At 48.3% G+C, this 12877-nt stretch overlaps 1 protein-coding gene across 2 annotated transcripts in view; it reads left to right on the top strand.

Moving 5' to 3' along the window:
- The window catches only part of LOC117258866 (sodium-coupled neutral amino acid transporter 3-like), a 164265-nt gene that overhangs the window by 109609 nt on the left and 41779 nt on the right, over positions 1-12877 (top strand). For both annotated transcript variants that reach the window (XM_078170347.1, XM_078170348.1), the window contains exon 5: positions 12715-12788. In XM_078170347.1, coding sequence (XP_078026473.1) covers positions 12715-12788 — 74 coding nt within the window. The remainder of the gene's footprint in view (positions 1-12714; positions 12789-12877) is intronic.

Below are 12877 nucleotides of genomic sequence, written 5' to 3' on the forward strand. Positions count from 1 at the left end.
CTGCCCCCATCCGTCTGATGACACCCTATCATGGACCTCACCTGAATCCTGTGCAGGCCAGGTTCAACAGCATGCTGTCCAGGGCCAGGAACATCATCAAGCACACATTCGGGATGATGAAGGCCCGATGGCGCTCAATTTTCTTCAAGTGCTTGGAGGTGAGCCCCACCTTTGCCCCGGTTGTAATCACCTGCTGCACCATCCTGCACAACCTCTGTGTGGACAGTGGTGACATGATGGAGCCTGAGGAGGATGAAGCAGGAGATGATGGTCCAGAGCCTGGACACAGGGATCCGGAGCCTGGTGAGGGTGTCAGGAATCTCCTGGCTGCAGCAGTGTCTGCCCCTCTCCACTGTGTTCCAGCTCTGCAGGAACATGATTACATCCAATATTAGTTTACACACAAACAAAACCTTACCACAGCCAAGCCTATGTTATTGTTTTTTCTTTTTAAATAGTATGGTGTTATTAATTTATTAAGTGGCAAGATGGTATTCATTTCATTTATGGTATGAAGTTATTCATTTCATTTATGGTAGGATATTTATTTTCTCAGTTTCCACTACGCATGATTTTAACATGCATCATATTCAACACCGACTAATAATCAGTCATGACTTGTGTATTGTGTTTCATGTAATCCATGCTGCACTTTGTCCCAGTTTCACATCTAACCTTGAAGTCATGTCAACAGTTACACTGTTACAGTGCCCTGTCATCAATTATTCAACACTCAGTACACAGTATATTGACTGAGTTATAATGAAACACATAAGAATAGATAGATGAGTTGAGTAAAAAACATATTTATTCTGGCAAAACCATAAATCAAACTGTTTCTAAAAGGAAACATAAAAACATCAGCTATGTAAAAATGTTGCATGAAGGAAACAAAAGAAATCAACTGTGTTGATTAAAAGATTCTTAAAGGAAACTGATAAACATAAAGTAGCTGATTAATTTCTTTAAGGAAACAAATACATGACTGTTAAATAAATAAATAAATAATAAATGAAGACATTATTATAAATAATCATCATTTCTTAGCTAATGCCTCCATTATAGCCAAAAAACGTTCCTCCCGCCTCTCCTCCCTCACCCTGGCCTCGTCCTCTCTCCTCTTGGCCTCCTCCTCTCTCCTCTCCTCTCCTCTCCTCTCTCACCCTAGCCTCCTGCTCTCTCACCCTAACCTCCTCCCCTCTCTCCTCCTGGCCTCCTCCTCTCTCACCCTAGCCTCCTCCTCTCTCCTCCTGGCCTCCTCCTCTCCTCTCTCACCGTAGCCTCCTCCTCTCTCACCCTAACCTCCTCCTCTCTCCTCTCCTCTCTCCTCCTGGCCTCCTCCTCTCTCCTCTCCTCTCCTCTCCTCTCTCACCGTAACCTCCTTCTCTCTCACCCTAGCCTCCTCCTCTGCCTCCTCCTCTCTCCTCTCCTCTCTCACCCTAGCCTCCTCCTCTCTCACCCTAACCTCTTCCTCTCTCCTCTCCTCTCTCCTCCTGGCCTCCTCCTTTCTCCTCTCCTCTCTCACCTTAGCCTCCTCCTCTCTCCTCCTAGCCTCTTCGTACCTTTGGTCCTCCTTCTCCTGCTGCTCACGCTGTCTTATAGCCTCCTTTTCCTCCGTCTCCCGTAAATAATTAAAAACATCGCCCTCCTCCCTCTCTTTCTTGGCCGTGGCCTCTGGCAGTCATCCTCCTGGATTAGAGACAGAGGGAGGAGAGACAACAACAGCGGCCTGGCCTGCTGAACTAATGAGCAGTGGTGGGCTGATGGATGGCTTGCTCCCCAAAGCTGCATCCATCAGCCCATACCACTTCCAGGTGGCTACTGTTGTCTCTCCTCCCTCTGTACTGACACCTGTCCTAGGACACTTCAGATCCTGCAAAAACAAGAGAATTCATGTTACTAAAACAAAGTAAATAATAATCAAAGGCAAACACAGAACCCTGTAACTGACCTTGTACTTCTGCTTCAGGTTTTCCCACTTCTTCTTGACCCAGGCAGGCTGGACCTTCCCCTGCAGGTCATTTTCTACTACAAACATCCTAAGAGGACAGGGAACCCAACAAGATTAAAGATGTATATTGTCACTCCGATTATACTTGTGTGTTATTATTTTGCTGGGAGACTGACAAGACAGTAAGAAGTGTAAGATGTAACATTTAAAAAGAAAACAAAACATAGTATAAAGTATATAAATAAGCAGTTACGTATCAGTACATAAGGTATGTGATATAAAAACAAGTAGCCTAGTAAAAAAGTATGAGGTATAAAGCAGTACTGTATGAGTAAGGCTGACTGATACTGATTAACTGAACTGTTACAAGGCAGTAGTGTGTGACGTGAATAATTGGCTTACATGCATACAGTGCTCCTTTTATCACATTTCAGCACATAATAATGTTACTCCACGTTGTCTGTCCTCCAACTAATCAGCAGCTCAGTGTGTTCATCCGACCCTAACATTAGAAATTAATTATTTTCCAGTAAGAAAAGGCAGTTAATGTTGATGACTGACTAGTAAATTACTTAACAAACTAGCGAACGTCAACTCATCAACAACTTCATGTGAGGTGAATTGGTATGTCTAACAGTCGTACATGTTATCATCTTAGCTTCGTACAACAATGGTATATTAATGTTTTAATCATACATACGAGCAGTAAAGATGTAAAATGGTACTTACACTTGAATGTGCTGTCGTCCGTCATAATGTTGCTCATTTCTCTGTCATGTTGTCTGTGTTGTGTTTTGTCACATTGTCTGTGTCGTGTTGTCTTCCATGTTATATGTGGGTGTTGGTTGTACACGCAGCTCGGTCAGTGCGACGTAACTTCCGCTGTGGAAAGGATTGTGGGTCAGAATGGCCAAAGAAGCATGCTGACATGCATACTGCGAAATATAACCAGATGTAGTAGAACATCCTGGTACTTTTGGCATACTGCATCTGACATACTATGTATTGGGACACACTAATTCTTTTTCTGGCATACTAAATAGTATGGTAGTATGGGTATTGGAACGCAGGGCCGGCTTCACTTCTCGGGGCTTCGAGGCTATTTGCAGCGCTTCCGCATCCGGTGTGGCCCTGGCGTTAGACTGTGGGAAAGAAGGATGAAGTAGAGTTGTGAATAGGAGTGATGATGGAAATGAATGGAGAATAAAAGAGGTGGACAGAAATTGCTGCAGCCTCCGAAATCCACAGTCTTGTCTCGTCTCATCTCGTCACATCTCGTCGTCCTCCGCTTATCCGGGTCCGGGTCGTGGGGGCAGCAGCCTCAGCAAAGAAGCCCAGACAGTCCTTTCCCCAGCCACCTCCGTCAGCTCTTCCGAGGGAACCGCAAGGCGTTCCCAGGCCAGCCGGGCGATGTAATCCCTCCAGCGTGTCCTGGGGCGGCCCTGAGGTCTCCTCCCGGTTGGACATGCCTGAAACACCTCCCAAGGGAGGCATCCGGGAGGCATCCTTACCAGATGCCCGAACCACCTCAACTGGCTCTTCTCGATGTGGAGGAGCAGCGGCTCTACTCCGAGTCTCTCCCGGATGTCCGAGCTCCTCACCCTATCTCTAAGGCTGAGCCCAGCCACCCTGCGGAGGAAACTCATTTCGGCTGCTTGTACTCGCGATCTCATTGTTTCGGTCACTACCCAGAGCTCGTGACCATAGGTGAGGGTTGGAACGTAGATCGACCGGTAAATTGAGAGCTTTGCTTTCTGGCTAAGCTCCCTCTTCACCACAACAGACCAGTTAAGCGTCATCACTGCTGACGCCGCCCCAATCCGCCTGTCAATCTCCCGCTCCATCCTACCCCCACTCGTGAACAAGATCCTGAGATACTTAAACTCCTCCACCTGAGGCAGGACCTCCCCCCGACCTGGAGTGGGCAATCCACCCTTTTCCGGCTGAGGACCATGGCCTCAGACTTGGAGGTGCTGATTCTCATCCCAGCCGCTTCACACTCTGCTGCGAACCGTCCCAGCGAGAGCTGGAGGTCACTGTTCGATGGAGCTAGGAGGACCACGTCATCCGCAAATAGCAGGGACGAGATCCTCCCGTTACCGAACCTGACACCCTCCACCGCTCGGCTGCGCCTAGAAATTCTGTCCATGAAAGTTATCAACAGAACCGGTGACAAAGGGCAGCCCTGGTGGAGTCCAACCCTCACCGGGAACAGGTCCGACTTACTACCAGCCACGCGAACCAGACTCAGCAGAGGGCCACCAACCCCATACTCCCGGAGCACCCCCCACAGGATGCCCCTGGGGACACGGTCGTAAGCCTTCTCCAAATCCACAAAACACATGTGGACTTGTTGGGCGAACTCCCATGCCCCCTCCAGCACCCTGGCGAAGGTAAAGAGCTGGTCCACGGTTCCGCGTCCGGGACGAAAACCACATTGCTCCTCCTCAATCTGAGGTTCAACTATTGACCGGACCCTCTTCTCCAGCACCCTGGCGTAGACCTTACTGGGTAGGCTGAGGAGTGTGATCCCCCTGTAGTTGGAACACACCCTCTGGTCCCCTTTCTTGAAGATGGGGACCACCACCCCGGTCTGCCATTCCAGAGGCACTGCCCCCGATGTCCACGCAATGTTGCAGAGGCGTGTCAGCCAGGACAGCCCTACAACATCCAGATCCTTGAGATATCCAGGGTGAATCTCGTCCACCCCCGGGGCTCTGCCGCCGCGTAGTTCCTTCACTACCTCGGTGACTTCTGCCCCCGAAATTGGACGACCTGCCCCCGAGACCCCCGGCTCTGTTTCCTCACTGGAATACGTGTTGGTGGGATTGAGGAGCTCCTCAAAGTATTCCTTCCACTGCCCGACAATGTCCCCAGTTGACGTCAGCAGCTCCCCGCCCCCACTGTAAACAGTGTGAACAAGTTGCCGCCTTCCCCCCCCCGAGGCGCCGGACGGTTTGCCAGAACCTCTTTGGAGCCAATTGATAGTCTTCCTCCATGGCCTCACCGAACTCCTCCCACGCCCAAGTTTTTGCCTCCACGACTGCCGCTGCAGCGCTCCGCTTGGCCCGCCGGTACCCGTCAGCTGCCTCTGGAGACCCACAGACCAACCATGCCCTGTAGACCTCCTTCTTCAGCCTGACGGCTCCCTTCACGTCTGGTGTCCACCAGCGGGTTCGGGGGTTACCGCCGCGACCGGCCCCCGCGGCCTTGTGGCCACAGCTCGCAACAGCCTCCTCGACAATGGCAGAGCGGAACAATGCCCATTCAGGCTCAATGTCCCCCTCCGCCCTCGGGACATGGTCGAAGGTCTCCCGGAGGTGGGAGTTGAAGATCATCAGAATCAGAATCAGAATCAGAAATACTTTATTGATCCCCGAGGGGAAATTATTTATGTTACAGGTGCTCCTTGCAAGAGAGGAAAGATACATGAAAATATAAGAAATTTAAACAATAGTATTAACAAATGTATAGTTAAATAAACAGGAATTATTAACAAACATAAACGTAAATAAATATATATATATATATATATATATATATATATATATATATACATACATACATATATATATATTGTAAACAAAATTTACACAAACAGAATATATACAGTCAGGGTGAATGGGGTTATTGCACACGTTAAATTAAATTATTGCAGTGTGTGAAAGTCTCAGGGCCACTCAGAGGGAGGAGTTGTACAGTTTGATGGCCACAGGCAGGAATGATTTCCTGTGGCGCTCAGTGGTACATCTTGGTGGTATGAGTCTCCCACTGAAAGTACTCTTGTGCCTGACCAGCACATGGTGGAGTGGGTGTGAGACATTGTCCAAGACAGTTTGTAGCTTAGACAGCATCCTCCTCTCTGACACCACCATCAGAGAGTCACACTCCGTTCCCACAACGTCACTGGCCTTGCGGATCAGTTTGTTGAGTCTGTTGGCGTCCGCCACCCTCAGCCTGCTGCCCCAGCACACAACAGCATAGAGGATAGCACTGGCCACCACAGACCCATAGAAAATCCTGAGCATAGTCCGGCAGATGTTGAAGGACCTCAGTCGCCTCAGAAAATAGAGACGGCTCTGGCCCTTCCTGTAGAGAGCGTTAGTGTTCTTAACCCAGTCTAGTTTACTGTCAATGTGTACCCCCAGGTACTTATAGTCCTCTACAATGTCCACACTGACCCCTTGGATGGAAACAGGGGTCACCGATGTCTTGGTCCTCCTCAGATCCACAGCCAGTTCCTTTGTCTTTGCCACGTTGAGCTGCAGATGGTTCTGCTCACACCATGTGACAAAGTTATCCACAACAGCCCTGTACTCATCCTCATCACCCTTGGTGATACATCCAACTATAGCAGAGTCATCAGAAAACTTCTGAAGATGGCAGGTCTCAGTGCAATAGCTGAAGTCCGTGGTGTAGAGGGTGAAGAGGAAGGGAGAGAGGACAGTCCCCTGTGGGGCCCCGGTATTGCTAACCACTCTGTCTGACACACAGCGTTGCAAGCGCACATATTGTGGTCTGCCAGTCAAGTAGTCTACAATCCAGGACACCAGGGGGGCATCCACCTGCATTGCTGTCAGCTTGTCACCCAGTAGAGCTGGACGGATGGTGTTGAATGCACTAGAGAAGTCAAAAAACATGACCCTCACAGTGCTCGCCGGCTTATCCAAATGGGCGTAGACACGGTTGAGCAGGTAGATGATGGCGTCTTCAACTCCAAGTCGGGGCTGATAGGCGAACTGGAGGGGGTCCAAAAGTGGCTTGACCATGGGCCGGAGCTGCTCCAAGACGAGTCTCTCTAGGGTCTTCATGATGTGGGAGGTCAATGCCACAGGTTTGTAGTCCTCAGAGCCACTGGGACGTGACGTCTTTGGCACAGGAACGAGGCAGGATGTCTTCCACAGCAAGGGGACCCTCTGGAGACTCAGGCTCATGTTGAAGACATGCTGAAGTACTCCACATAGCTGGGGGGCACAGGCTTTGAGCACCCTGGGGCTGACACCATCAGGGCCTGCAGCCTTATTTGAGTGGAGTCTCATCAGCTGTCTTCTCACATGGTCAGCAGTGAAGCACATTGTGGAGGTGACGACACGTGGGGGAGGGGTGTAGTCCTCATGATGGAGAGAGCAGTCAGTCTGACCACGGGGAGATGAGGTGTGAGGAGGAGGAGGAGGGGTCAAGCAGGAGGGTGTTGAGGTGTGAGAGGGAGGAGTGGGGGAGGAGGGCTGAGTGGGAGATGGTTGACCAAGACAGACAGCAGAAGAGTCGGGGGGGGGGGGGGGGGGGGGGGGTGGGCAGGGCCAGCAGTGTCAAATCTGTTAAAAAACAGATTCAGTTCATTGGCCCCACAGAAACTGATGTAGTCCGTGATGCATTCTATGAGCCCGTCGATGTCCTCCCCATGTGGCTCACAGAGTGCCTGCCAGTCTGTCACGCCAAAACAGCCTTGCAGTGTCTCATAAGTCTCCTCCGACCATCTCCTCACTGTCCTCATGGTCGCAGGCTGGCTCTTGACTAGTGGTACATAGCAGGGGTTGAGGTGCACCAGGTTGTGGTCTGACCTACCCAGAGGGGGGAGGGGGGAGCAGCTGTATGCATCTTTGGCGTTTGCATACGCCAGTGTCCTCTTCTCTCTGGTAGGACAGCTCACATACTGTGTGAATGTGGGCAATGTTGTTGCCATGGTGACATGGTTAAAGTCACCCGAGATAGCTATGAAGGCACTCGGGTGTTTAGTCTGCAGGCGGGCTATGGCGGAGTGAATGACGTCACATGCCGACGTCGGGTTGGCAGAGGGGGGAATGTAAACAGTTACAATAATGGCATGTGAAAACTCCCTGGGCAAATAATACGGCCTGAGTACAACAGCAAACAGTTCAATGTCCGGGCAACAGATACGTTCCTTAATGGAAATATGGTCAGGACTGCACCAGCGGTTATTTACTAGAACAGCAAGCCCCCCTCCTTTGCGCTTACTGCTCTCGGTGCAGTCCCGGTTGGCCCGAACAGTCTGAAAGCCGCTGATGGAGACGTTGGTGTCGGGAATGTCCTGGTGAAGCCATGTCTCAGTGAAGCACATAAGACTACATTCCCGGTACTCCTTCTGACTTTTGGCAACCGCTGTCAGCTCGTCCATCTTATTTGCCAGTGACCTCACGTTGCCCATGATGAGAGAGGGGAGACACGGCTTATATCTTCTCTTCTCCATAAGCCTCCATTGTCTCAACCCTGCTTTTTTCCGCCGCTGTTTACTTCCTCCCCTGCATCCTCTGTGTGTTTTCCTCCACAGTTCAGCTGGTATCTCCAATGTTCCGGCCGCCAAGCCGGCCGGCCTCAGCGTGATCAGCTGATCTCTGGAGTAAACAATGCAGCCATGAAGTTGTTGCGCAATGGTGCCGGGTCCGAATGAAATAAGTAATTCCAGGGTGATGAAAACTAGTACAACTCTCTCAATCAGCATGTTTTGAGAGGGCGCAGTTCCAAAATTACAATCAAAAAAGCCAGCACAAATACCAAACTTAATAAAGCAAAAGAGTAAGAAAACCGAGAAAACAAGCAGGAGCGACTGCAACAGGCTGCACGCGCGGGCGCATGCGCACTACCTAACCTTGACAGGTTCTTCCGCCAGGCGTTCCCAGCAGACCCTCACTGCTCATTTGGGCCTGCCAGGTCTGCGCGGCGTCCTCCCCTGCCACCTGATCCAACTCACCACCAGGTGGTGATCAGTTGACAGCTCTGCTCCTCTCTTCACCCGAGTGTCCAGAACATATGGTCGCAGGTCAAATGATACGACTACAAAGTCAATCATTGACCTGCGACCTAGGCTGTCCTGGTGCCACGTGCACCGATGGACATCCTTATGCTTGAACATGGTGTTAGTTATGGCCAAACTGCGACCCGCACAGAAGTCCAATAACTGCACACCACTCAGGTTCAGATCGGGCAGGCCGTTCCTCCCAGTCACGCCCCTCCAGGTCCTGCTGTCATTGCCCACGTGAGCGTTGAAGTCCCCCAGCAGAACAATGGAGTCCCCAGTTGGGGCACTGTCCAGCACCCGTCCCAGGGCTTCCAAAAAGGGCGGGTACTCTGAGCTGCTGTTTGGCGCATAAGCGCAGACAACAGTCAGGACCCGTTCCCCGACCCAAAGGCGCAGGGACGCAACCCTTTCGTCCACTGGGGTGAACCCCAACGTACAGGCAGAGAGTCTGGGGGCTATCAGAAAGCCCACCCCGGCCCTCCGCCTCTCACCTGGAGCAACTCCAGCAAAGGAGAGAGTCCAACCCCTCTCAAGGACTTGGGTTCCAGAGCCGGAACTATGTGTCGAGGTGAGGCTGACTATAACTAGCCGGTAGCGCTCAACCTCTTCCACAAGCTCCGGCTCCTTCCTCCTTCCCTAAAGTGCGGTGAGGTTTGTGAATCGTTACCTGCCACAAAGAGAGAAATGTGAACGGCTCGTTTCTCCTCTGACACATCACATAGCCTACCTGTGTGCCGCCACGGCTCGGCTGTTCAGGTATTTGTGGGCAGTCATGAAATCAACAAAGAGGAAATTATTGGACCTGGAGCCGGACTTCTCTGTCGCCAGGTAAGCCCTTATCTTGTGCCGTATTTGACAGGAATACGGCGTCTGTGACCCCGGTTCAACCCACAAACGGCAGGATTCACCTTTTGTTTACTGCTGCTTGAAATCTGTACTCACACAGCGTGGTCCTGAATGATTTGTTTTGCTTGCGCAAAACTATTTTTAGTCGCAAATGCGAGTGAAATGCTGGCACCATAGAGCTCTGTGGAAAACAAATCACTGTAGCATATATAAACAAATCTAACCTACAAGTGAAAAGAAATAAATAATAACTTTCACTGCTTAAAGATACTCAGTAGCTCAGCTAATACTACCTGAAATGTCACTGGATACAAACCACTGCAGCAGCATATTGAGTGCCAGGTGGCCAGCGCGGCGTTATTGGACGGCGCATGGACACTCACCCTGTTGCGACTGGACTTTGAACTTATCCCACAGTAGTGGTACTGTGAGGTACCGTAGTACTACGGTACTCCAACAATGCTAGCGCGGGTGGCAACCAATCATGCGGGACATGGTCTCAATTTGCGTGATGCGTGAAAAGCGCACAATGCGGGATTTCTGGTCACCCTACTTAGCCACTCGCAAGCAGCAGCTAGTAGGGGGCCCCATTAGGGGGGATTCCAACATGTTGTCGTTGTTGCAGTGTCTATAGGGATTACATCATATTGTCACTGATATGGACCAATGTCAGCCGTCTCTGGGGGCCCCCTTCCAGCTCGGGGCCCTAGGCAATTGCCTAGTTTGCCTGTCCGGTTGCGAAGGCTCTGAGACTACGGCAGCCCCAACAATCAGCCCGATATAAAATGCCTCGGGTAAATGAAGCGCCTACTGACGTCCGTAGCGCCAAATAATATAACGGTAGTTTCTAAAGAGCTAAGACGAAGAAAAAAAATCAGCAGTGGCGCTGGCCCTCCAGACGCAGATCAGTACGTTAGTCATTTTTCTTTTGATTACTGAAATGTTTAACCACTAATCCTTAGCCGTATTTTAAGTGTAACCCTTCACCATAACATACCACTAGTGTTTTAATCAGTAAAAATAGAACATTTTTCACACATAAAAAGCACAAAGATATTGAAATCTAGGCATATTCTGCCATCATAACTTGGCTCTCAGAATTCACCAGACTGATGCCTTTGAATCAAATACCCCAGCTGGTGGGCACTAAGGTGTTAAAAGTAAGTTTTTTCAAAAGGCAGATTTTCATATTTATGTTGTAGAAAATAATCCACATGATTCAGGGTGGCTCCAGTTTGCGACAGTATACTGGGGACACTTTAAAGACACAAAACCAAAATCTGAAGGGGGTTAAAATTCTGAAATATACAGAATCCCCGAAATTAAAGTCGTAAAATTGAAGATAAAACTTGGATATTGTCTGAGATTAAAGTGTTAAAAAAAACTCAAACATATATCTGATTTTCCGTAACCGTTTATCCTGTAAAGGGTCACTAATCTCATTATGTCATCTGTTAATCGTTCATAAATTTTGTATTGTACATGAGAGAGACAAATCTCCACAAAAAGAGAAGCTCCTGGGCCTCGGCAGAGGCAAAGGAATATTATGAACCTGAAATAAGGTAATGATATGGACAACTGAATGTTAGCGGATAAAGAATGGTCAACGGACCGTGACAGCCAGCTGCCTGCTGGTGTTTGGCATTAGCGCCTACTCCTGTTAGCAATTTAAAAACTTTCAAGGTCCAGTATGTAGTTTTTTGGGGTTTTTTTACCCACAAGGGCCCTAATACTAGGGCTGTCCCGAATACCATTTATTTAAATTCAGACCTTATGCAGAATTTATAACGAATATTCGAATATTCATTCACGGCGGGGGGCCTGGGGGGGGTGTTTTTTTCGGACCTAATTGTATTGCGGAGTTTTGCACAGCGGCGACCGGATCTTTGCTCTCAAACCACAAAAAAATGTGATGGCACAACAGTCTCCTTCAGTACATTATTCTATGCTCTGCAAGTAATTGGTTGCTGGCAGACATTCTGTGCTGCAATACAGTGGTTAATCAGCAGTGGTGTGCACTGTAGAGCCGATGCGCTGCTGGTTCTGCCGGCCTGAATAGAATATAATGTCTATAATAATAATAATAATAATAAATGTTATTTGAAGGCGCCTTTCTTGGCACTCAAGGACACTGTACAGATACACAAAATGACATTGAAAAGAGATTAAAAAGAAACAACAATAAATTAAAAAAAAAATAGAAAGTGACAGAGCAATTGGCATCAGATGGAATAGGCAGTTTTAAACAGATGTGTTTTTAGTTGTGATTTGAAATATAGCCTTACTGTTGTGTGTACAGCCTTTATAGACTGAGCTGAGTAGTGATGCACGGGTCGACCCGTAACCCGCGGGACCCGCAAATGTACCTGCCGGTCGGGCAGTAGTGATCGTCTGTTAAATCGGTATGTAAATTATATTTTTACATTATTGGCTATTACTGTCATGGCATCCGAAGGTACTAATGCGTTGAGCAGGTGACAGTCTGCGGCCGTTTTCAAAACACACTTGTGTCACACACTCCAAAAGAAACTTCTTGAAACTTTAAACAATAATTTATTGTACAAAACGGGGGAAACAAACATTGACAAAACGGTTCCATAATTCATATTAAATTCAAAAGATAATGAAAAAACAGCTAAAAGTTAGAGGGAATAGTGTTAAAGTGGTAAAACTTGGCACTGATCCACAGCCTCAGACGGATGCACTCAAGCGTGCCGTGCGCACAAGCTCCGTTGGTAGGCTATACTATATTTTCACATTTTTAACAATGCAATTTAAAAGTTTTGATTTTTATTGATAACCTACATTTACCAACAACAAAAAGACTGCATTTAGCACCAAAAAAATATGTAAAAAAAAAAAAAAGAAAAAAGAAGTAAATAACAAAATGAATATCGAATACCAAATTTTCATAACGAATACCTACCCATAGAAATGAATATTCGAATATCCGAATATTTGGGTACAGCCCTACCTAATACCCCATTAAGTTACTATCTTCTTTAAAAGAGATATAAACTTCTGCCAACATGCAAATAATGACAGCAGTAGCCTACTTGGCAAATCAGATTGCTGTGGGTCAAGAGGCAATCAGCCTCCCATGACTTCCAGTTTAAAGAAGGGACATTAATGACACTCATTTCCTGTTTGTGTTTTACAGGATCCTGTTGACATGTATCGCCTTACTGTCTTGTTATTCCATCCATCTGCTGCTACGCAGTGCTGGAGTTGTGGGTGAGGCTTCATCAAATGTGGAAAATATTGTCAGAAGTATGAGATTAGTCTCATAGCTTTACCTTTTCAAAAGACCATTCACGTTGTCT

Source organism: Epinephelus lanceolatus, chromosome 8 (assembly GCF_041903045.1).
Source record: "Epinephelus lanceolatus isolate andai-2023 chromosome 8, ASM4190304v1, whole genome shotgun sequence".
NCBI classification, from domain to species: Eukaryota; Metazoa; Chordata; class Actinopteri; order Perciformes; family Serranidae; genus Epinephelus; species Epinephelus lanceolatus.